General features: G+C 39.5%; 2 protein-coding genes across 2 annotated transcripts; both read left to right on the top strand.

The window, feature by feature from the left end:
• The first annotated feature begins 295 nt into the window (after positions 1-295).
• On the top strand, positions 296-904 carry LOC148770089 (uncharacterized). Its single transcript, XM_088818970.1, has one exon. The coding sequence runs from the start codon at positions 296-298 to the stop codon at positions 902-904; it is 609 nt and encodes a 202-aa protein (XP_088675096.1).
• Positions 905-10,547: 9,643 nt separating this feature from the next.
• Positions 10,548-12,848, top strand: LOC105960349 (uncharacterized). The gene is made up of 3 exons (XM_012984504.2): positions 10,548-10,936; positions 11,032-11,406; positions 11,967-12,848. The coding sequence occupies exons 1-3, from the start codon at positions 10,652-10,654 to the stop codon at positions 12,585-12,587; spliced, it is 1,281 nt and encodes a 426-aa protein (XP_012839958.2). The 5' UTR covers positions 10,548-10,651; the 3' UTR covers positions 12,588-12,848.
• Positions 12,849-27,246: the final 14,398 nt, after the last annotated feature.

Raw genomic sequence — 27,246 nt, 5'->3', positions numbered from 1 at the left:
GTTGCAACACTTCACGCACCAGTAACAAAAAACTGAATCTGACACGAATAATTAATATTTGCACGAAGTAAATTCTAACAATTGGCATCAAGAGCTTGTCACTAGATACACTGAGTGAGATTTTGGGATTTAATTTTTTATTTATTTTGTGCAGATATGCTTCATCGTGAAGGAGTGTATACATTACGACCACTTCTCTTGGATGGATCAAATTACTCGTACTGGAAATCGAAGATGAAGATGTTCCGTTGATGAACGAGCTTGGCATGCTATCGTGACTGTTTGGACCCCGCCCATGACTAAAGGAACGGATGGTATGCAAACGGTAAAACCAGAAGGAGCATGGACTAATGAAGAGATATTACTTGCCAATTACAACTCAATGGCGATAAACTCAATTTTCAGTGGCGTTGGTGACAATCAGTTCAAACTGATATCATCGCGTGAATCAACAAAAAGGGCATGGGAGATCCTACAAGTGATGTATGAAGGCACATCAACTGTTAAAATATCTAAGCTGCAGATGCTAGCCACAAGATTTGAGAGTCTTCATATGGAGGAGGACGAGACGATTGCTGATTTTCACGCTAAACTCTGTGATATTTCAAATGAATCGTATGCACTAGGTGAACAATACTCGGAAACAAAGTTGGTAAGAAAGGCACTACGTTCATTACCAGAAAGATTCTCTTACAGAGTTGCAGCAATCGAAGAAGTGAGAGATATCAATACGCTAAAGCTAGATGAACTCATGGGTAAACTGGAAACCCAAGAAATGAATTTTAGAGCAAATATTCGAGAAAAGAAAAAGGTGAAGAATGTGGCATTCCAGGCTGAAGCTTCCCATGCATTTCACAAGGCCAAACATTTCATGAGTATGACATTGATGTTGAAGAATCCTTAGCAATTATGTCAAATAACCTCGAAAGCCTGCGTCAAAAAAATGAAAATAGAGGAAATTTCTCTCTATCAGGTAAGTCTGTTAACCCTAAAAAATTTAAAATGTTTTCTAATTATGGTTATTCTGATGATGCAAAGTCTAGGAGAATGAAATGTCGAGAGTGTGGGGGTTTTGGACATATTCAGGCCGAGTGTGCGAACACTTTGAAGAAAAACAGGATGTCACTCACCACTGTTTGGAGTGATAAAGAGGACAGTGATGAGGATGAGAACAACAAAGAAGATCAAACCACTAACTTTATGGCATTCAGTGGTACTACTTCGATGAGCAGAACCGATGGAACTATTGCAACAATCTGTCCGACAGATTTCAGGTATGATGAATTATCTTCAAATAAGGACAATAGTCTGACTTCACCATTTAATTTTGCAGGTGACTCTGCGAGCAGTAGTGATGATGAAGAGGCAACCCTCGAAGAGGTCAAAGATGTATATGAGAAAATGTATCGGAAGTGGCTTGAAGTATATGAAGTAAATAAGCGCCTTGAAAAGGATAAGTGTGTTCTCATAGAGGAAAATAAAGTGTTGAAGATAAGAATTTCTACTCTTGAACAAAATGCTATTTTTACTAGTAGAGAAACATATGGGTTGAATGTTAAATTTTCTCAAACCCAAGATGCTATTTCTAAGTTTAATACTGGTAGGGTAACTTCGAATGAAATTTTGAACAAAAATCAGCCGAACTATGGTCGTATAGGTATAGGGGGTGATCAGCTATCTAATGATGTATTGAATCAAAAAGAGGATCCAAAAAGAAAAATAAATTTTGTTAAACAATCCACTGTTTCACAAACGGTTGCGACAGTTGCATCAACACAATCATCTCAAAGAAAAGTTTTTGTACCTACCTATCATTTTTGTCATGTTCCTGGTCATATATGACCCAGGTGTTTTAAGTACTTGAAAATGGTTAAAAGAATAATGGCCCGCTCACCACTTTCCGCTAAAATTGATCACACTTTTGTGTTGTCTCAAAAACCCAAGATAAAGATAGATTTAGTGAATAAAACTGAACAAAAAATCTGGGTGAAGAAGTCTGATCTTAATTATTTATCTGCCATTACTTCTTTAAAATCATGTGATGATAGTACTAACTGTTCCAACAGTTCTGGTGACAAATGGGGAATAAAAAACTTGGTAATCTGAATTGTGATAATTTGTGTGCGAAAAATAAGTTTATGAATCCATTTCAGCATTCGAGAACTAAGCTTACTGATATTTGTCATTATTCATAAGGGGCTTGGTCGAAAAGGGGGTTGTCTCAATTGATTATGCTGCAACGGAGAATGAATTAACTGATGCTTTTGCAAAAACCCTTGATGCACGGAGATTTGATTCCTTGCGAAAATCGTTGAGAATTTATGTTGTCTAATCTGATGCAGTTGTATGAACTGTTGCAACAGTCTGTGTGTCCAGACTTGCAACTTTTAGTGGTAGGACACTTCATATGTTTTTGCATCTCATATAGGACCTGCATTAAGCATACTGCATATGATGAGACATTTGATACTTCGAGTACTTCTAAACTTTGTGGGGGTAGAACTTCATCAATTCCCAAAATGATTACTTAAAGGGGGCTCCAACTTATTTATTTCTCTGAATAGTCTTGTCATGGTTGGATATTTTTATAGGGAAAAACTGTCTCTTTTAATGAGTGAAAGCTACTCTTGAACTACTGTTACTAATATATATATATATATATATATATATATATATATATATATATATATATATATATATATATACAACCATTTGGTCAGTGAATAGTTCAAAGCCTTTTTGAGTCGAGTCAGTAAATCACGTGGCCGAAAGCTCGCTACAAGACTCAATTAGAAATCCCAGTGGACTACACATTGCACGGCCAATATAAATTATATATATGGTCAGTGAATAGTTCGAAGCCTAGTTGAGTCGAGCCAGTAAACCACTTTACCGAACACTCACTACAAGGCTCAATTAGAAAGCCCATGGGACTACACATTGCACGACCACCATAATCTCATTCCTTTTAATTGCTCTGTTTTTCATGGGAAAAAGCTACCATTAGACGTGCGTGTACGCTAACAAATAAGAGCATCTTTGTGTTTGACTTGGGATTATTAAGTTTATTGGTTGCATTAGCAGTCGGATTTTTGGGATTGCGCTTATCGTGAATGTAAAGATAAATCCGATATGTTTTGTTTGTCCATGCAGTATCCTATTCACATATGTCTCTTCACTCATGTTTATTTCTCATGTTTACCTCTTGTCTTGCATTAGGCATTTAAAAAAAAAAGACGGGATTTTTGTTTATGTGCCGGTTAAATTTCATTTTTTTTTGTTGCAGCTGGATCTATTGAGCTTACTCCTCACATTTCCACGTTTCGTATGAAGTTTGGCAAAGTCTGTAGTCTTTGTTGTCTAATGTTGGATTTGATATCACTATCCGTAGATTTTCGCATTGCAATTATCGTGTGGTTTTGAGTTTGTGAGTTTGTGATTTTGTGTGCACGTTATGTATAGTGATTCTTCTCATTTGCTTTCAAGATTCTCTCTTCGTTTGATCTTTTTGTCAAGTGTTTGAACATATTGCTCGAATCATCGAGATCATTAGTCCATGTTGATTTATCTATGCATGGTGATTGCCCAGAAAGGGGGAGAAAAGAACAGTAAAGATTGCATGAACACAGGGGGAGTTCTGACAACTGTTGCATTGTGCATCTAACAGTTGCTGGAACAGTGCAAGAATGCAGGGGGAGTTCAGACAACTGGTGAGTCAGTGCATCAGACAGTTGCTGGAATAGTGCAGAAATACAGGACAAATAATGAGCATTGTGAAGAGAAGTTGTTTCTGCTACCGCATATCCTTTTATCTCGTGCTTATCTGAACGAATTATCTGCTTTAATTTTTGGAACTATGGTTTATTTACAGTTTACACAATCTGATGAACTGTTTGATAAACTGTTGCAACAGTTTATATTTGCAGATGTTATTTTGAATTTGCTGACCCTTGTTCATGCATGTATCATATATTTAGGGGGAGTAAATGTTCTGACCAATCAATGCCAAATGGGGAGAGTGTTAGAATCTCGGTGGGATTCTAAGTCCACAACACCAAGTGGAATTCTATGGAGATGTGTATTAATATGAGGAACATATTTTCCTTAGTTATCTCATTAGATAATTTGAGAAGAAATAAATTATCTCTCCATATTAATCACCTGAACGTGTATCCAAAATAGAAGGAATTTCACATTTTTAATATTGTGTTTATTGTCATTAATTGGTTTAGGTCTTCACAAGAATATAAAAGGAGGAGCTAATGCTGACGTTATTTGCTGAGTCTTTTATCACGTGGGTGATTTACCACGTCGCCCTCCAAGTCTACAAAGCCAAGTAAGCAAAGGGGAAGAATGAAGTCATTTACAAGAGGAGCTGCCTAAGGATCAATTATAGGGGGAGAAACACATGCAGGGGGAGCTAACTCCGTTGTGAACCACCTGCCGAAGCGACTACTATGGGAACAGTTGCTGAAACTGTGGCACTTACTATTGCAGCAGTTGATGCCACTCTTGTTGCTAAAAGAGTTGATGATGAGCTTTAGTTTTTATTGCTTCCGTCTAATCATCTGATTGTTTTATTTTCAGGTTTTTTACTCAGAGGGGGGAAAATGATTATAATCAATAAACGACAAAGGGGGAGATTGTTAGAATCCCTTGGATTCTAATTATACGAGAATTAAATAAAACTTGTGCCACAAGTTTGCATATACCGTGAGCTAAAGAAGGGAAGAGTCCTTGTAGCTTTTAATTCTTTTAATTTGTCATTAATTGATTTATAATAGGAATTATTCTTCTAAAGAGTTTTCTTGTGTTGAAAATATTATTTCCTACGTGATTAAAAGTTTCCTAACCCTAATGGACTCTATTTCCTTGTAGGATTCTTATCACCTATAGAAGTATAAATACAGCAGCCCGGCGCCTCACATCATACGTCTTCTTGGAGAGAAAAATTTACACATGATATTTTCCTTACTCTCGTCTTTTATTGGCCTTTTTTTTTTTATCGAGAGAAGTTCAAGAGAACATATTTTTTCCTCTCGTTTTTATTGCTCCATTGTGATACGTGATTTTCATAGAAAATATATCGGCTTCAAGGCTTTGTGGTGAAGACACCAAGATTCAAGGAGTATCACAAGCTTGCTTCTTCTATATAAAAGAAGATCGGTTCTTCGGGAGAGGGGCTTAAACAGATCTCGAGAGGAGATCGATCCGCCGACTAAGGGATTCAGCGTTGAAGGGAGTTCAACCGTGCGGAGCAAGGGACGTGCTGCAAATTGAAGATTTATAATTCAGCGTAGTATACAAGAACGACGTCAACAAAGAGGGAGTCTTTGTATTTTGATTAAGTCCTACTATTGTATTCGTAAAACTAAAAATTAGTAAATTTCATTTGCAGGTCCCGTGGATGTAGGGTACAATTGTATGCGAACCATATTAAATTTGTGTCTCTCCATTATTTCTGTTTTTATACACTGTTTCACAAACTGTTGCAACACTTCACGCAACAGTAACGAAAAACTGAATCTGACACAAATAATTAATATTTGCACGAAATAAATTCTAACAGTACAAAAGTGATTCACCATGTCACCATTTTGTCTTTCAAATTCGACACCTCAAACTTGATATATGCCAAGTGTTGTATAATATAAAACACCTATTAGAACTCTATTTTTCATCAAAAATTGTAAAATTTATTAAGATTTAGCATATAGCACATCTCTTGGAGATGCTCCAATACGTGTGTAGTAAATTGGGCCCGATCTTAAATGTCCATCCAATATATCGAATAAATGTGAGATGCAATTAGCTCAACTTTATAGTACTATATAATTTAATTTCATAAAAAAAATAGCAAGTAAATCAATAATTTTTATTGTACCCTGTTCAATCAAATATTGTCTTAAATTTGGTTTCATGGAATCCTCACTGTGGATTTGATTTGATATGAACATTTAGTCGTGCTGTGTGGATTCTGTGCAAGTCAACAGTTTTAATTATTATTAAAAAAAAAAAGTCGTATATGATTTTTAGGTGTTTTGGTTAAGTAATTTGAAAGGTCTAACTGAGAGAGAGTATAAAAAGAACATACTCCATTGTATAGGTTGACATATTTTAGATATTGATGCACGTTTGGGTAACCTGACTTTCGATTTAGTTTTTCTCAAGTGTAACAATAAATCTTTGATAAATTTATTAAGAGATAAATTATCAAATTTGTATATTATTTATTTTAGTTAGACTTAGTCTGGTTGAGCTTAGTAAACTCAAACTCAACTCACAAATTAATAAGACTCATAATGAAAATGGTTCGAACTTGATCCAACTTACAGTTGATTAATAGCACTAGGTTAAGAGTTCAATTCTATTTGAATTTGATTGTAAGCATTTATAAAATCATTTTTTTAAACATCATCATAAATATAAAAAAAAAATTAGGCTCGACTCAAAAATTGAACTTGTCCATTCATTCTAGTGAACAACAAAACAAGTGAATTATTTTACTTCGCTATTTGAGGTAATCAATTGTGTTAATACGAAGAATTGTCAATGAGCATTCTCTTGTTCAAATATTCAGTAGAATTGTTGAATTTGAATGCCTATCAAAGTCCACTCATCTGTTGAGACAGACTACATGTTACGACATTAGGTGACGTAACAGAATTGTTGTGTTGTCACAGTAATAAATCTACGAAAAGCAGAATAAAGAACACAACATTTTAATGTGGTTCGGATACAAACGTACCCTACATCCACGAGGACTTGCAAAACTAGTTCAGATTTATGTGTACATTAATAGGACTTAATAAAACACTAAAGACTCCCTCTTTATGTGATACGCCGTTCTTGCACACGACTCGAACTTGTTGATAATCAAAGCAATTCCTCCATCCGCACTCTTGGACTTCCTCCAATGTTGAACTCCCTTCAAACGGCGGATCGACCTCTCCCGAGATCTTTTAAGCACTTCTCCCGAAACGCCGATCTTCTTTATGGCCTGGTAGAAGAAACCTGTTATGTTGCCACACCTGCCGTGCAGACAGGGCTGCAGCACGGGCTGCACCCTTCAAAGCCTTTATGCTGGGATTTTTCTTATTAAAGCTCCATCGGACTCATATGAGGTTGAGGGCCTTATATAGGCACGAAATCCACCACCCTAAACCTAACTTGGGCCCTAAGAAATCGATTAACTAGGTAATAGAATCCTAGTCGATTTCTACTTCTATTCTAGATAAGTACAAAAGATACCTAACTAGAATATAATACATGGAAATAAATCTAAGTCCTAATAACAATATTACAAAAATAGGACTCTAATTAATTCCAAAATAAACATGGAAAACAAATCTTTGCCAATCTTTAATTTCCACGTATGGCGGATTTCTTCAATCTTCACAAATAGAAATCTCGTGCCAACAATCTCCCCCTTTGGCATAGATTGGTTAGAATCCATGTTTAACAAGAACTCCCCCTGCAGATGAGATTTACTCCCCCTGCAACAGAGATGCCACTTTTCTTCACCCGTCTTGGTCTTCTATCAGAGTGTCCCATCACTGGGCACGTTACAACGCAGCGGAATTGGGTGAATGCCGTGACAGACTTCCGTCTCAACCTTCCTTGTGAGCACACGTCATCCAATAAGCAAAGCAAACAAATCAAAACCCAAAATCAGACACTAAGTATATCTAGTGACCCGCTCTGATGCCAATTGTTGAATTTGAATGCCTATCAAAGTCCACTCATCTGTTGAGACAGACTACATGTTACGACATTAGGTGACGTAACAGAATTGTTGTGTTGTCACAGTAATAAATCTACGAAAAGCAGAATAAAGAACACAACATTTTAATGTGGTTCGGATACAAACGTACCCTACATCCACGAGGACTTGCAAAACTAGTTCAGATTTATGTGTACATTAATAGGACTTAATAAAACACTAAAGACTCCCTCTTTATGTGATACGCCGTTCTTGCACACGACTCGAACTTGTTGATAATCAAAGCAATTCCTCCATCCGCACTCTTGGACTTCCTCCAATGTTGAACTCCCTTCAAACGGCGGATCGACCTCTCCCGAGATCTTTTAAGCACTTCTCCCGAAACGCCGATCTTCTTTATGGCCTGGTAGAAGAAACCTGTTATGTTGCCACACCTGCCGTGCAGACAGGGCTGCAGCACGGGCTGCACCCTTCAAAGCCTTTATGCTGGGATTTTTCTTATTAAAGCTCCATCGGACTCATATGAGGTTGAGGGCCTTATATAGGCACGAAATCCACCACCCTAAACCTAACTTGGGCCCTAAGAAATCGATTAACTAGGTAATAGAATCCTAGTCGATTTCTACTTCTATTCTAGATAAGTACAAAAGATACCTAACTAGAATATAATACATGGAAATAAATCTAAGTCCTAATAACAATATTACAAAAATAGGACTCTAATTAATTCCAAAATAAACATGGAAAACAAATCTTTGCCAATCTTTAATTTCCACGTATGGCGGATTTCTTCAATCTTCACAAATAGAAATCTCGTGCCAACAAGTGAATTATAAAAAAATCTATTTGAATTTGATTGTAAGCATTTATAAAATCATTTTTTTAAACATCATCATAAATATAAAAAAAAAATTAGGCTCGACTCAAAAATTGAACTTGTCCATTCATTCTAGTGAACAACAAAACAAGTGAATTATTTTACTTCGCTATTTGAGGTAATCAATTGTGTTAATACGAAGAATTGTCAATGAGCATTCTCTTGTTCAAATATTCAGTAGAATCATTCGGAGAAGGTCGTCTTCCAAATTTGAACACCCTCCAAGAAAAAACTAACACATAAAGAAAATAGGCTTGAAGAAAATAATGAAAGATTTAAGAATTATTACAATCAGTAGATTACATATCAGAAGATTTTGTATCATAACTTTTACCAACTCAGTAGAGAATTAACTCAATCAATTTCCGATATAGTAGCCAAACGAGCTCTAATACAAAACCTAATCTAACATACCAAATATTTTACTTACTAAATAATTAATTATCCAGTAGAGAATTAACCCAATCTCATTTAATCTAGACTCATTCAAATTAGTAACTAAACGAGCCATAATACATAATCTAATCTAACATAGCAGACATCTTACTAACTAAATAATTAATTAATTAATAGTTTTTTTAAACTTAGATGGTGTTTGACTAAACTTATAAGATGTTAAAATGAGCCTATAAGATGTTTTAGAGCTTATAAGCTCTTCCAAAGTGTTTGGTAAATTTAAAAAAAAAAAAATCTTGTTTTAAAAAAAAAAAAAAATAAGCTGTTGGAGAGCAAATAAGATCTTTTTAAAAAAATATCTTTACCCCTCTTTTTTTTTTAAGATCTTATAATGAGTAAAATTAGGAAATAAACTTATTATCCAAACACTCTAAAAATTAATCATAAAAAATAAGATATAACAGCTTATCAGCTCTTAAAAACATCTTATCAGACGTAAGAGCTTATTAGCTATTTAAAATAAGTTTAGCCAAACATCCCCTCAATCTCATCTAATCTAAATTAATCTAATATAAGTAACCAAACGATCCCCAAAATCTTGAAGTCACAATAATTGAAAAAAGAAATTGGGAACACAAAATATGTAAGTTTGATTCGATCAAATATATTTTCATCCATTGACAAAACATTGTGCCCCTTGTCACATAAAATTAACATTATGATTGAAAACACACACACACACACATAGGACTAAGTAAAGCACCGTGCTCTCACGACATATACAAAACTCTCGCACGTTGGTGACGGCCCACGGTCGGCAGTCAAGTCTTCCCTATTATAATTTATTTATTTAATTATAATTAATGTATTTAATTATAATTTATTTATGGATGGTGATAAATGCAGAATGAGTTTTAGTAAATGTAGGACATTTTCTTTTAAAAATTCAAAGGCTAATATTTACTTTGTCAAATCCCCTTTTAGAAGCTTTAAACAACATTTTTGTGGGAGAATATCACACGAAGAGTGTTAGTAACCGTAGAAACTTTATTTAAAATTTCAAAATCTAATATATCACATCTTATTTTTCCAAACTCTTGTTTTTTAATAAGTCTTCATTGACATTATTTATCTGTAATTTTCAGTGTAAATATGTATATCTCTCCATCTCTACCTATCCATAATAAGTATGCATCTTCGATCTTTTGCGATTTGAGTGTTTTAGTTGTATGCTTTGAATTAATTCAACATACTAATTTAAAAATCAAACAAATTTAATTATACACTTATGGAATATGAAAAACATAAAAATATAGCCTTTTAGATATGTTTGAGGTTGGAAATTGTATAGAATAAATATAATCCTATAGACAGTTAATAATAAGTAGAAGACGAGAATTAATTTTTATATTAAAATGCGTACAACTTCTAAAATGCATCATAAAATAGAGATAATAGTTGACATTACAAAAATGGTCTACATATACTAAAATTCGTTCTATATATATCATTTCTCATTATTTATTTATTTCAAATTGCAACACTCTTTTCAACACTACTACATATAAAATACTCCTCTGAACCAAAACTTCTCTCCCAAATTTCTATTCAGAATTCCCTCCCAAAAAACAAAATCCCCAAATTATTTTTCTCCGATGAGAACATTGTGCCCTAATCTCGACAGAGAAGATGCACTGGAAACTGTTCTCGAGGTCCCCGTTCCGGAAGAGATGATTTCATCCAACAAGCACAATTCATGGCAAACAATCAGATCGTGGATGCTGAGGCCGCCGCTCGACGCGGCGGCGGTTTCCTCCGTCCTGGGAGGCCGCACGGCGGAGATTCAGTTCCTGCTCGGTGTCATCGCAGCCCCTCTTATCCCTCTCCCAATCCGGTGCGACCGCACCACCGTCGGCGACAACATCAAATCCTGTCCGATTGTAAGTCACAGTAAATTTTGATTTTATAATATCAGTTCAATCGAGAGGGTAAATTTTTGTTCTTATGGTTATGTTTGATTATTATTATTGTGCAGGAGAGTTCGATGGCGAAATATATCGTGCAGCAGTACGTGGCGGCGGCGGGTGGGGAGCACGTGTTGAACTCCATCAACAGTATGTACGCGGTGGGGAAGGTGAAGATGGCGGCGTCGGAATTTTTGTCCGGAGACGATTTGAGTCTGGGCAATAATTCCAAGGCTGGGAAACTGAAGAACATGAAAAATGGACGTGGAGAAATTGGGGGATTTGTGTTGTGGCAGAAAAGGCCTGATTTGTGGAGTTTGGAGCTGATGGTTTCGGGTTATAAAATCAGTGCTGGTAGTGATGGTAAGGTGGCGTGGCGGCAGACCCCGTGGCAGCATTCGCACGCCTCGCGGGGCCCACCGAGGCCCCTCCGTCGATCTTTGCAGGTACAAAACTACGCTAGTTTTACTTTGTTGTGTTTGGTTTGATCAAAAAGAGAAGATAGATGTAGTCCAATTTACTCAAATATGACTTGTGTTTGACAAAGTAGGTATTAGACATATCGGAATTATTACAATTTGTTACGGAAGTGGAAAAATAATTCCAGTTCCGCTAAAAAAATCAAAATTTCGGAAATTGGAATAAAACTTGGTCCAAAATCGGAAATTTTCGGATTGGAATAGCGGAATTCAGAAATTCCAACTTTTTTTGGTCACCTATAATACGAAATACATAATAATATTGATATTAGAAGTGTAATTTTCAGAAAAAAAAATTGGAATTTCAGGAAATGTTTTCTGAAATTACAGTTGGATAAAAAAAAATGGAATTAAAAATATTGTTCCAAACATCAGATTGTTTCGGAGAATTTGATATTTCCGTTCCAATTTTCTCCCCCATATCAAAAAGATGTCTAAGCTTACATGGCCTTTTCACACTGATGTAAATTTGTTAATTTTTTTTTTCGGCATTTTCACTGACTTTTTGTGATGAATCATGTCATCAGGGGCTCGATCCAAGATCAACAGCAAACTTATTCTCCAACTCAATCTGCATCGGCGAGAAGACAATCAACGGAGAAGATTGCTTCGGGCTAAAAATGGAAGCAGAGCCTTCAACATTAAGGGCAAGAAGCAGTACCAAAGTTGAGATAATCAGACACACTCTTTGGGGCTGTTTCAGCCAAAGAACAGGTCTATTAGTCCAATTAGAAGACTCTCACTTGCTTCGAATAAAAGCCCCAAAAAATGACGTCTTTTGGGAGACAACCATGGAATCTTCCATTCAAGATTACAGAACAGTTGAAGGTGTGAACATAGCGCATTCGGGAAAGACTTCTGTTTCGCTATTTAGGTTCGGAGAAAACTCCGAGAGCCACACGAGGACTAAAATGGAAGAGATTTGGAGTATCGAGGAAGTGGATTTCAACATAAAGGGACTATCAATGGACTGTTTTTTGCCACCTGCTGACCTTAAAAGGGAGGATGAAGGAAGTGGCGTGATTAATGTTGCCGATTGCGATGACTTAACGAAAAACGGAGGGGTACCGTACAAGTTTATGGCCAATTCTTATAGGGTTGTTGGCGGGAAAGGTGGGTCTAAAGTTGCGGCTGTTGATGAAGAGTAATTTGGTGATTGTTTTTTGGAGAAAGAAGAGCAGTTGTGAAGTGTTGTGGCATGTTTGATCTTTTGATCAAAAGTTTTGTACATATATATACATATATGATATAGTTTCATAGTTAGTTTACTGAGGCCATATTTTGAGCCGTTGATACATTTTGCAGTATCAAAAAAAAAAAAAAAGAAAAATCCCTTTGATTTTGATTTTTCCTTTTTCTTTTATATTGTTTTTAAAATAACATGTAATAATAATTGATGAATTTTCTGAGCTTGGTCCTTGCTGTGCCTTTACTAGATTGGTAGATCACCTTGACTTATTCAAAAATCTTAAATGCTGTGGGAATATTAAGAAAATCTATAAATATGCATATATTAAAGAAAATATATGGAAAATTGCTAAAGTACCATTGTCACGCATTGGTTGTTTCTAAAACCAATCGTCTTTAAACTAATTAAGAGTGATAAATATGAAAATTTAATAAAAGTGCATGTAATCGGGATCATAGGCTGGAGAATCGCACGAGGGGCATAAGTGGTTGTGTTCGAGCCACGGAACAACACATGCAATGGGAATGAAAAGTGGTTCCGCAGCAAGGAAGGCTCATTTTCTGAACTCCGAACCACGGTCTCTTCGAACACATCGAGCACACAAAATATTACCCTCATCATCGTCAACAACTCTAATTCTGGGTAGGCCCCTAAGAAAAGACATAAGCCTTATGGGTCTCGGTATTACATCCATTCGGAAACATGCAAGTTCCCACGTCAGATATACAGGGACCAAGTGTTTTAACCTAATTGCCCTCTCCGTTGCCGCGTCAACCGTCTCCCACTCTTGCCGGACGGTAAAAATATTGATCCCAATAATCACGGGGAAAACAAGATTGGGCAGTTCTGAACGGGCCGCCGCTTTCGCTTTCGCTCGTCTTGCGGAATAAACGGCCTTCCGTGCCAGTGCACTGATTTCATCGCTAGTCATCCAGTAATCTTTGAGCCTGTAAGATATAAAGGAGTGCACATGCAACGGGCCGCTGTTGTTGTCTGAAAGTCATACACCGAATTTCTCCGAGTCCAGAGTCTCGCCTTCATCTTCATCTTCATCTTCGGAATATTGTATTTGTGTTATCTTCTTAAGGATGAAATTAGTTCTGATCTCAAAGATGAAATTGTGGTCTCCAGTGATGATGCTAATTACTTAGATCATCTGGGGTAGTGTGGTAAATGAGTTAGGAGAGCAAAGCGGATCAGTAGCTTGCCAGTTTGATGATCCTGAGGTCCCTGCGAAATGAACACACGTGAACTAAGTCGGGGGTTGATCCGGCGGAAACCCCTCCGACGCTCAAGTCAGATGTACGGATCGTGGAGATGGTAGAGATAATATGTGTTCTAGAATACTTCTGAATAATAGAACGTACCTTAACAAATGAGTAATAACCTCTATTTATACGTCGTTGATTGGGTTGGATTTACTTTGTTGGGGTCAAACCTTATTTTGAAGGTGTTTGGGCTTTCGTGAATGGGCCCAATTATTAGGTGAATTGGGGGCACATTGGGTCGGCCCAAGTAAGTATATCATTAAGCCCCCAACTCTCGAGTCGAGAGGGGAGACTTGTCGAAGGGATTTCGGATTGTGTAGAGAGTTAAATGTGCCGTGGTTTAACTGGTTTTTATTGCCGTTGAATTAATTCGTAATTAATAAAAAAAACTAATTGTATTTATTTGGCAGCAAGATATTTATTTAAGGGTTTTAAATAATATACCAGGGCCAAATAAATAGAATCCTTTTGCGGTGGAGAGAATTAAATTCCAACTCTTGTGGGGAATAAATATGTGTAAGTATTTTTAACTTTTGGGTCTTCTTCTGTGCTCTTGCTTCTTTTTTTTCGTGGTAGAGTAAATTTTTTTTTGTGTTTCTTCGGAGAAAGAAATTTATCATGTCGAATCCGGGTAAGTCGAAATCTTTGCGATTTAAAAGTCGAGATCCGGTTAAGGGGGGCGATATGCCTTTTGGTACTGTGGCTCAGCTGGCGCGCCTGGTACACGTGGAAAGACACGCCCGCGCGCGTCTTGCACGGCGACCGAGGGACGCGTGCGCGCGCACGTCAGGCTCGGACTTCGATGCACGCGCGCGCGCGCATCAGAGATGGGTAGGGGGTGGGGCTGCGCGTGTCGCGCACGGAAGACGAGGCAGGCGCGCGCGTGCCCGGGGCTGGGAGTTTTGATGGCGCGCGCGCGTCGTGGGCTGTAGGGTGCGTTGCCAGCGCGTGCTGAGGGTTCCGGGGCGCGTGCGGGCGCATGGAGTCAGCCGGAGGTGCCGCTCGAAGCCGTTTTCGATGATCGGCTAACGCGGGTTTCGCAAAACGGTAAGTGCTTGGAGTGATAATTTGGGGCTAAATGTTAATATTTGCCCCACTATTGATGAAGTTGGTTCTAGTAGACGTCGTTATGGGCATCAAGTCGTGGATTTTGGGAGAGATAGTGACAAGTCCAATCAATCGAGTTCGTCGAGTGAGCCCGCGGGATCGGATGGTGAAGTGGAAGCGATGGTTAAAGTGGAAGAGGAAGATGATATTCCACTTGGTGATGTTGAGATGGATAGGAGGCAAAAGAAGATTAAGCCAATTAATCTTGATTTAGTTGATGTTGATAGTGCATTGACTGAAGAGCACTTGCGATCTATTCGTCGGTTAGTTGGAGGGCCAAGGAATATCGAGTTGCTTTTGCCTCAGAAGGGCGAGCGTTTATATTCGCCACCTGCTGGGTTTCATACGGTTTACTTGGCGTATGTGATGTGTACTTCTTAGATCACTCCGCATCCGACTTTGTTGAAGATTTGTGATGAATTTAAGATAGGGTATAGTAAGTTGTCTCCGACCGTGCTTCTTACATTTGAGGCGTTTCACCATAGAGTGTCGCAAAGTGGTTTGCCTAGTAGTGTCAGTTGTATTCAAGGCGTTGTTTACGTTACATCGGCCGAATAAGTTGCCCTTCTTTTGTGCTTATCCGAGGGTTCCCTACAAGTTTTTGAAGAGTGTGAAGTTGTCATGGGGGGATTGGAAATCCCGTTTCTTTTATGTGAGGGCTCCCTCTTTTGAGTCCCCATAATCTGGAACCCCACGTGTGAGAATTTCAAGATTACCGAGAATATGGCTAAGAGGATCACATAATCTAGGTTTTGTGATGTTGAATTTGATCCGAAGCGTTTGATCCCGGATGGTCAGCGCCACATATCCTTTTGTTTTTATCGAAACATTTTTTTTTGTTTTTTTTTTTGTGTTTTTTTTTTGTTGATGTGTTATTCTTCGGTTTTATTTATCTTTTGTTTCTTTTTTTTTGTAGATGATTGTATTGACTTTGCGGCGCTTTGAGCCAAGGCGAATGGGACTTCGAGAAGTCATTGAAGAAGGTTCCCTCGAATTTGGGAGGTTCTTCGGGAAGCCTGCCTCTAGAGATGGTTCGTGTTGAGACTGCTCGAGTGAGTGAAGACAATCGTAGCTATGCTAGTGAAGTGGAGGTGCGTGAACCTATGAAAGATCGTGGAAAGGGGAAGAGAGTGGATACCGAGTATGTAGCTGTGCCAAAGCGTCCGCTTGTAGACCCGGAGGAGCCTTATGGATTCCATGGTGGGGCAGGGGAAGCAGTTGTTCACCTTTGGGGTGAATCGCGAGCGGAAAGAGTCCTACTGGGATGTGTCGGACCGTGGTTTAGCAATGATGAGTACTGAGGGCTTCGTTCGGGACTATGATAGTGCTCGGATGTCTGGTAAGGGTTATTCTCACATGCTTGAGTTGGCTGGCAGAGACTTATGTCGGGTGAGTGTTTGTTTTTAAAACAAGATTTTATGCTTATTTTCCTCTTTTCTTGTGTAACCAATTTTATTGTATTCATATAGGCGCTAGATTTTTGGAGGTACCTCATGGAGAAAGACGGGAAAGTGGAAGCTAGGGAATAAGAGGAGCGGACTCGAAGTCAGGCGCGTGAAGATGAACTTCGAAGCCAGTTGGAGATAGCGCAGTCCGGTCTCGCTCAACGGATGGAGGAGCTTGCTCAGAGGACGGAGGAGCTTGAGGTTAGTCGATGTGAGGCGAAGGCCTATAAGGATGATGTTGAGAAGTTGGACAAGTGCTATGATCAACTGAAAGCAAAGTATGAAGCCGAGAAAGCGACGGGAAAGAGATTTCTCGCTACGTCGGGGGGTGCTGCTAATAGGGACTCTATTGTGGAGGAAACCAAACGTAGCTTCCGAGGTAGTGCCGATTGCCGTTCTATGATTGAGGAACGTGCTTTGGCTGCAGTCTATAAGCCATTAGTTCGTACCTGTCGCAAATACCTTCGCGAGGTGGGTGGGATCAGTGAGAGGGTCATTCGACGGATGGAGCCCGGTATTTCTAATGAAAGAGAGGAGGTGGAGGATGTCAATGATGTTGGGTTTCGGGCACGCGTACGCAGCGGAAAACAAAAAATTAATGCGATTTAAACGACTTTAAAGCACATAAGCACATGCCCGACAAATTTAATCAATTAATTGCGTACCTTTGCGCTTCCAGCGAAATTAAATAACAACATATATGCTAATTAATTTAACCGAATTTAAATCAATTAACATGCTCGCGTTTAAACCAAATAACATGCTTACAATGATTTAAAACGATTACACATAATCACATAAAATCATACGAAAGCAAACATGAATATATATAACGTTTAAACGAAACAAGAACTTCGAGTTCGTGTGTTTACCTCTTGAAGCGTGAGGTAGAAGTGCTAAGCAAGTCGAGATTGCTACGGAAACCAATCCGTACAATCGGGGCAGCAGCGGTGCAGCGGTAGCGGCGGTGAGACGGCCACGGCGGCGCGTGAAACTCACGCGCGGTCTTTCCGGGGCGGCGCGTGGGGCAGCGTGTGGCTTCGGCTCGTGCGCTGCTCCTCGATTCTTCGATCTTCGGTCTTCCTCCTCTCGGATTTAACCTCGTATACTTCGATCTACTAAACACGTGGCACTAGACACGTAATAGTTAGAAAAACGGAAGAAAAAGAGAAGGAAAGAAACTACCGAAACAATCGGCCGATGAACGGCCGATTCCGGTGAAGCTCCGGCGACGGCACCGGTGACGGCCGCGAGGAGAGGGCGAGAGAGAGAGGGAGAATGGCTGCTAGGGTTAGGGTTTTCACTTGTATGTGCAAGACCTATAAATCTTGTATTTATAGTGTCTTGCATAAAACCCTAGCGGGCTTAAGTTGGACCGGACCCAACAGCTTAAGTTCGCTAGTACTTTTACTTGCTCGTTTCTCTCAATCCAATGACCGAAAAATTGCAACGATTACATTTTCGGAATCATTATAAAGTCCTCGTCATTACGAGTGTCAATTCTCATTTTCCAACTTTCTAAAAGTGGAAACCCTAGTTCAGTGCACTTTCTAAATTTGGAAACTTCCCGATTTAGAAAGTCCACTACAACGTTCGCCTATTCTTTTCCTTTTCTTATTCTCATTCGTAATTCCAAATTACGAATGTTGGACTCAATCGTATTGACTTCCAATTATGCAAAGATAAACTATTTTATCTCTGACCGTTTATTCAAAGATCTCATGTGCACGAGCAGTGTGACCCTCGATGGTTCAGGTGTAAGCTAGCCGTGGGCCCACAACTCTTTGTGGTCAAAACTCGTCCCTTAGAGTTACGATTAAGATGAAGCTCGTTTCACCTCAATCACCCAACGAATCAAGATTGGCGTCTAGCAACTACGCGTCATGATTCCCTAGATACAAATGAAATGCCTGCAAGAACCTTCAGATATAGTTAACGTACAGTACGGTCCCTTCGATTCATATGTCCCGATTGAACTAGAGGCATTGGTTCATCGAGACCTCTTTATATGTTCAATGACGGTGCGATCGTTCTAAGTGTTGTAATCCTTACGTGCATGACTTAGAGAATCGAATTCTCTAATCATCACTTAGTCAGCTCTGGCCAGAGACTTAGAATGATTACAAACTTTCAGAACACACAGGACATCCAAGACTATTCTAGCGATCGAATCCCCGACTACAATGCACAGACCTCCCACTAGATTTCGGACTGCACGAACACTGGCCCTTGGGATGGTCCTCGGTGGAACTCAGGGACAGGTCACGATACAGCTGGTCCTCTAGTGAAGTCACGGTGATGTCTAGGTCATAAGGACTAATGGTGTACAACTATACCATAGATATCTCTACTCGATTATTGGGAACCACTTAGAGATTTCTAGGGTGAGGGAGTTCAGTGAACTCGTCAGCTTACGAGCACCCACTTATGCATGCCGATATCACAATACCGTTTACTGATGAGATGCAGTACACATACACTAAGTGCTAGTCTTAATGGGAAAGGCCGATATCCTCATTAGTGGCGTAACCCTTCGACTAGGAACACGTTTAACAGTTATAATACTTAAGTAAATATCTCACGATCCTAACGACCAATTACTAGTACTTGTAATAACTGTAAGGACTATATCTATGCTTGTGACAAAGGGACAAAGATATAGAATGCCAAGGTGTTTTATCATTAATACGAATAAATGTTCGTTTATTACAATAATAAATACGAAAGACCACAGCCACATGTTGGCTTGTTGGTCACCTACTCTAACAATCTCCCACTTGACCTAAAGCCAACTACCCATAAACCGCAATCCCATCGACTCTCGATGTTTCTCATGGACCGATCTTGGTAAAGGCTTCGTGAAGGGGTATGCAACGTTCTCTTCCGAGGTGACTCGTTCTACCTTAACTTCACCTCTATCAATGATCTCTCGGATCACGTGATACTTCCTCAAAATATGCTTCGACTTCTGATGAGATCGTGGCTCCTTAGCTTGCGCCACGGCTCCGGTGTTATCACAGTACAATGGTACTGGATCACTAGCATCAGGAATGACACCCAACTCTTGGATGAATTTCCTTATCCAAGTCCCTTCTTTTGCAGCTTCAGACGCTGCAATGTATTCCGCTTCGGTAGTGGAATCGGCCGTCGTGCTTTGCTTGGAACTCTTCCAACACACGGCACCACCATTAAGCGTGAATATAAACCCATAATTCGACTTTGAGTCGTCCACGTCCGATTGAAAACTAGAGTCGGTAAAACCCTCTAATTTCAACTCGGCACCCCCATAGACCAAGAATATATCCTTAGTCCTTCGCAAGTACTTGAGGATATCTTTCACGGCTTTCCAGTGAGCCGGGCCGGGGTTAGACTGATATCTGCTTGTGACACTCACAGCATACGCAATATCGGATCTCGTACATAGCATGCCATACATTATGCTTCCTATGGCAGAAGTATAAGGCGTCCTTTTCATCTCCTCGATTTCACTAGGTGTTTGCGGACACATAGATTTCGAGAGACGAACCCCATGGGACATTGGCAAGAATCCCTTCTTGGATTCTTCCATGCTAAACCGTTTCATAACGGTGTCTATGTACAGGCTTTGGGATAAACCAAGCATCTTTCTCGCTCTATCTCTATAGATGCGTATTCCTAATACATAAGATGCTTGTCCCAAATCCTTCATTGAGAAACGTGTGGACAACCATGCTTTCGTTTGCTGCAACATTCCTACATCATTCCCAATGAGCAGAATGTCATCAACGTAAAGCACTAAAAATATCACTGCCCTCCCAATAACCTTCTTGTATACACAAGGTTCCTCCGGATTCTTCTTAAAATCAAACTCTTTGATAGTTGAGTCGAACCTAATGTTCCAACTTCGGGATGCTTGTTTCAATCCATAAATGGATCGCTGGAGCTTGCAAACCTTTTGCTCACTTCCAGAAGATATGAAGCCTTCCGGCTGCGCCATGTAAATTTCTTCCTCAATATCTCCATTAAGGAAAGCGGTCTTCACATCCATTTGCCATATCTCGTAGTCGTACCACGCAGCTATGGCCAGCAAAATCCTAATGGACTTCAGCATCGCGACTGGCGAAAAGGTTTCCTCATAGTCAACACCTTGCCTTTGAGTGCATCCTTTCGCTACCAATCTAGCTTTATAGGTTGACACCTTTCCATCTACTCCAATTTTCTTCTTATAGATCCACTTGCAGCCTATAGGAACAATTCCCTTAGGTGGATCTACCAAGGTCCACACCTTGTTGGAGTACATGGAGTCCATTTCGGATTTCATGGCAGTTAGCCAATGTCCCATGTCCGCATCCGATACGGCCTCATTGTATGTTCTTGGATCTCGTCCAAGATCAACATGATCTTCATCATTTTCGAGGAGGAATAACCTATCCGGCATTTTCCGAACTCTTTCGGATCTACGCACCGTAGGTTCAGGAGGTATATTAGTGGTTTGTTGTATTGGTTCGATTGCTTGTTCTTGCGTTTGAACTTCACTTTGTGGTTCTTGAACTACTTCAAGTTCTATCATGCTGCCCTTTCTATCGGATAGAAACTCCCTTTCCAAAAAGGTAGCATTTCTTGAAACAAACGTATTTGCTTCTTTGACATAATAGAACTCGTATCCCATCGAGTCTTCGGGATACCCCACAAAATAGCACAAGTCGGATTTACTATCCAACTTATCTCCCACTAATCGCTTCACATAAGCGGGACAACCCCATATCCTAATATGTTTGTAGTTGGGTTTCCGGGAATGCCAAAGTTCATACGGTGTGGATTTAACTGCTTTGGTGTTAACTCTATTCAGCAAATACGCGGCAGTACGAAGTGCATGACCCCACAAGTATGCCGGTAAGTTTGTGAACCCCATCATTGATCGAACCATATCTAATAAAGTTCGATTCCGACGTTCGGATACTCCATTAAGTTGAGGAGTTCCCGGTGGAGTCCATTGGGACTGTATCCCATTTTCTTTTAGATAGTCAATGAACTCGATGCTCAAGTATTCTCCAGCACGATCGGATCGCAGCTTCTTAATACTTCGTCCGAGTTGCTTTTCCACTTCGTGTCTAAAATCTTTGAACCTTTCAAATGTTTCAGACTTGTACTTCATCAAGTACATATACCCATACCTAGAATAATCGTCGGTAAAGGTAGCGAAGTAGTTATATCCACCCTTCGCACTAACACTTAGTGGACCACATACGTCTGTATGGATCAAATCCAAAAGACCCTCGGCTCGTTCCATTTTCCCTTTGTAGGGTGATTTGGTCATTTTCCCTTTAAGGCAAGATTCACAAGTTTGCAGTGATTTCACGTCCTCCAAAGAGAACAATCCTTCACTGACAAAATCGTTCATCCTTCTTAAAGAGACATGACCTAATCTAGCGTGCCAAAGTTGTGCGGGGTTTTGATCTATCTCCTTACGTTTTGCTGATATAACGTTAATAGGTATTTCACTTGGATTTAGTTCATACAAGTTGTTTAATAGTCGTCCTTTGCAAATCAAATTCTCATTCTTTTGTATAATGCAAATCGAATTTCCAAAAACAAAAGTAAAACCTTCAATATCTAATACAGGAATAGAAATAAGGTTTCTAATGAGCGACAGAACAAATAAACAATCGTTCAAAACAATAGGAAAACTAGAATCCAAAACATTTAAGTAAATTGTGCCAATGGCTTCAGCAGCAACTCTTGCTCCATTCCCCATCCTTAGGAAGGTCTCACCCGCTCTAAGTCTTCGACTTCTTGTCATTAGCTGCAAATCATTGCACAAATGTGAGCCACAACCCGTATCCAATACCCAAGAAGAAGAGTTGACAGACAAATTTACGTCAATGAAATACGTACCCTTTTCAGAACCTTTCTGCTTCAGGAAAGCCTTGCAGTTGCGGCGCCAATGTCCTTTCTTTCCCACAGTGATGGCAAGCATCATCAACTTGTTTGCTAACCTTTGCTTTGGGGCCCCCACTACCTTCTCCCACTTCGAACTTGCTGTTTGGGAAGGGAACTCTTTCCTTTCTCTTCTTTTGGAAAGAACTCTTCTTTCCAGAAGTAGCAGCAATGAGAACAGATTTCTCTTTCTTAATGGTGGACTCGAAGCTGACCAACATGTTCATTAACTCATCCAAGGGAGGATCTAGTTTGTTCATGTTGAAGTTCACTATGAATGATTCATAGGAACTAGGAAGGGACAACATGATCAAATCCAACGAGAGCTCGGCCGGGAGGGTGACATCAAGATTCACTAGCTTTTCAAGGAGAGTGATCATTTTGAGACAGTGCTCGTGGACCGAAGTCCCTTCGCGCAGTCTCGCTGTGATCAACTCCTTTGTAGCAGCGTACCTCGATGCCCTAATATTCTCACTATACATGCTATCGAGATGAGCCTTTATATCGAAAGCATGCAAGTGAGTCTCATATTTCCTCGCAAGCGCGGGCTCCATGGCGGCTATCATATAGCACCTAGCATGAGTGTCATCTTTCTTCCAAACCTCATAAGTTTCCTTCTCAGCATCAGTCGCTGTGTCAGGTATAGTGGCGGGAAGTCTCTCGTTCAAAACATCGAGACGCCCCTCAACGGTTAGTACAAGCTTAAGACTATGCAACCAATCTAGGTAATTAGGGCCATTGAGTTTATTGTCGAGGATTGACATTATGGGATTCTTAGACATGATTATCTGAGACATATAGAGAAGAGGATTATTAGAGATTCGCGTTAAATGATTGTTACAATTAAATGTTTGGACTTATGTTATTTAATTGTTCTCCCACTAATTTTATCGAGTTCCACTTCCCTCTAGTAGACAAACGAGAAAACTGATTTTTCTTAATGGGCTTTAGGTCCAATAGACAAACATAACCCGTAGTTAATCTAGCCCGATTATATTTGCCCAAAGGTAGATCACAATCAATCATATCCACAATATGACCCTAAATTAATTTTCCTCACACTTGATAATGACCTAAGTTAATCTCGCGAATATCAAAATCGTCGTGTGTCAAGTCTAACCTACCAATCAAAGATGCTCATAGAACTCGATTATGCCAAACTAATGCAGTCCCTAGTTAATCTAGCCGACCACGTTAATTCAACATAACCCTTTTCTATGGCTACCTTCATCACTATGTCAATTGAATTACAGCTTACTCTACCATAGCACTCCCCGCTAACACGGCTTACTGCACTATAGTAAAGGGCTACACATAATCCAACCGTTGGCAGAAGGAAAGAAATAACTCAACAGATTGGGTTTTTCTTTATAGCTTGAAATGATTCTTAATTGAATTAAGAATGAGGGATTTTTATTAAAATGTTTTATCTCATCAGAAGGTTTTGGATTGGTCCATGTGATTCCTACATCTATGTTCTCTAAAGGTATATGGAAGCGCATATTGTCCTAAGAGGAACATATGACCTAATTTCATAATTAATTACATTAATTAATTATCGAGTTTTTCAAAATAATTATAGAACCTCAACTAGCATAAATCATTCAAATAATGTTGAGGTACTACTAATTAAGTTGAATCATAATCAAAATTATGAATGTGTTCTATTAATTGAAATCAATTTAACAATTTAAATTAATTAATTAATCTAACACATATTTACTAAAATAGATGATTGTCGATCCAATTATCTAATTGGGATTAATTGAAAATAATTTTCCAAAAATTAAAATCAATTTGTTTTAAGTTTAATTTTAGAAATCTGAAATAATTTTTTTTATTTTTTTTATTTTTATTTTCAGTGAACCGGTTCGGCCCAACCGGTCTGACCGGTTCGGACCGAAGCGGTCCGGTTGACCCAAATCAGTGGGTCAGATCAGTCGGACCGAGAGCCGGTCTGACCGACCGGAATCCACGTGGATTCGGTCAACTAGATCGCACACAACCATCGAACCGGCCGGTCCGACCGGTTCGATCCGAACAATTAAAAAAACCGACGTTTAAAAAATAATTTCAGATCCGATTTTCCAATTTCAAACAATTTTAAAGCTGGAAAAATTCTAAACAATATTTCAAAAATATTTTAAACTTACGAAAACTCCCAATTACATAATACAACAATCGCTACTTTAATAAATCGAACATGCATAAAATCATAGCATATTAAAACGAATGCAATTAATTGCGCAACGAGCTCTGATACCACTGTTGGGTTTCGGGCACGCGTACGCAGCGGAAAACAAAAATTTAATGCGATTTAAACGACTTTAAAGCACATAAGCACATGCCCGACAAATTTAATCAATTAATTGCGTACCTTTGCGCTTCCAGCGAAATTAAATAACAACATATATGCTAATTAATTTAACCGAATTTAAATCAATTAACATGCTCGCGTTTCAACCAAATAACATGCTTGCAATGATTTAAAACGATTACACATAATCACATAAAATCATACGAAAGCAAACATGAATATATATAACGTTTAAACGAAACAAGAACTTCGAGTTCGTGTGTTTACCTCTTGAAGCGTGAGGTAGAAGCGCTAAGCAAGTCGAGATTGCTACGGAAACCAATCCGTACAATCGGGGCAGCAGCGGTGCAGCGGCAGCGGAGGTGAGACGGCCACGGCGGCGCGTAAAACTCACGCGCGGTCTTTCCGGGGCGGCGCGTGGGGCAGCGTGCGGCTTCGGCTCGTGCGCTGCTCCTCGATTCTTCGATCTTCGGTCTTCCTCCTCTCGGATTTCACCTCGTATACTTTGATCTACTAAACACGTGGCACTAGACACGTAATAGTTAGAAAAACGGAAGAAAAAGAGAAGGAAAGAAACTACCGAAACAATTGGCCGATGAACGGCCGATTCCGGTGAAGCTCCGGCGACGGCGCCGGTGACGGCCGCGAGGAGAGGGCGAGAGAGAGAGGGAGAATGGCTGCTAGGGTTAGGGTTTTCACTTGTATGTGCAAGACCTATAAATCTTGTATTTATAGTGTCTTGCATAAAACCCTAGCGGGCTTAAGTTGGACCGGGCCCAACAGCTTAAGTTCGCTAGTACTTTTACTTGCTCGTTTCTCTCAATCCAATGACCGAAAAATTGCAACGATTACATTTTCGGAATCATTATAAAGTCCTCGTCATTACGAGTGTCAATTCTCATTTTCCAACTTTCTAAAAGTGGAAACCCTAGTTCAGTGCACTTTCTAAATTTGGAAACTTCCCGATTTAGAAAGTCCACTACAACGTTCGCCTATTCTTTTTCTTTTCTTATTCTCATTCGTAATTCCAAATTACGAATGTTGGACTCAATCGTATTGACTTCCAATTATGCAAAGATAAACTATTTTATCTCTGACCGTTTATTCAAAGATCTCATGTGCACGAGCAGTGTGACCCTCGATGGTTCAGGTGTAAGCTAGCCGTGGGCCCACAACTCTTTGTGGTCAAAACTCGTCCCTTAGAGTTACGATTAAGATGAAGCTCGTTTCACCTCAATCACCCAACGAATCAAGATTGGCGTCTAGCAACTACGCGTCATGATTCCCTAGATACAAATGAAGTGCCTGCAAGAACCTTCAGATATAGTTAACGTACAGTACGGTCCCTTCGATTCATATGTCCCGATTGAACTAGAGGCATTGGTTCATCGAGACCTCTTTATATGTTCAATGACGGTGCGATCGTTCTAAGTGTTGTAATCCTTACGTGCATGACTTAGAGAATCGAATTCTCTAATCATCACTTAGTCAGCTCTGGCCAGAGACTTAGAATGATTACAAACTTTCAGAACACACAGGACATCCAAGACTATTCTAGCGATCGAATCCCCGACTACAATGCACAGACCTCCCACTAGATTTCGGACTGCAAGAACACTGGCCCTTGGGATGGTCCTCGGTGGAACTCAGGGACAGGTCACGATACAGCTGGTCCTCTAGTGAAGTCACGGTGATGTCTAGGTCATAAGGACTAATGGTGTACAACTATACCATAGATATCTCTACTCGATTATTGGGAACCACTTAGAGATTTCTAGGGTGAGGGAGTTCAGTGAACTCGTCAGCTTACGAGCACCCACTTATGCATGCCGATATCACAATACCGTTTACTGATGAGATGCAATACACATACACTAAATGCTAGTCTTAATGGGAAAGGCCGATATCCTCATTAGTGGCGTAACCCTTCGACTAGGAACACGTTTAACAGTTATAATACTTAAGTAAATATCTCACGATCCTAACGACCAATTACTAGTACTTGTAATAACTGTAAGGACTATATATATGCTTGTGACAAAGGGACAAAGATATAGAATGCCAAGGTGTTTTATCATTAATACGAATAAAGGTTCGTTTATTACAATAATAAATACGAAAGACCACAGCCACATGTTGGCTTGTTGGTCACCTACTCTAACAAATGAGACGGGCACTGAGCTTGTGGATGATATGGTTGCTGATGATCCCACTACGAGGGCGTCTTCCGCTCGTGGTGGGGAAGCTTAGACTTATATGATGGTTTGTTAGGATAGTTAACCCCTCTTGTGGGTGGAACACTTAATTTATTTTTATCTTTGACGTAGATGGGTATGTCCACTACTATTTCGTTTGAATTTTCTTCCTTGTTTGACATTTGAAGTTTGATATCTTGATTTATTTATTTTGACATTGTCAAGATTTTTATGCGTTGATTATATGTATTTACATTTAGCATTGTACGCGACGTACTTGAGGAGGGGATCAGCCTCCCAAGGTTTTTGTGAAGGATCGTGCCCTTTGTTCGGACCGCGTGGGTCGTAAGTATGTTAGGACCGTGGCCAC

This window comes from Erythranthe guttata, chromosome 6 (assembly GCF_056151865.1).
Source record: "Erythranthe guttata isolate IM_541 chromosome 6, IM_541, whole genome shotgun sequence".
NCBI lineage: Eukaryota > Viridiplantae > Streptophyta > Magnoliopsida > Lamiales > Phrymaceae > Erythranthe > Erythranthe guttata.
Note: the sequence above shows the minus strand (reverse complement) of the source record. Positions and strands in the feature narration are given on the sequence as shown.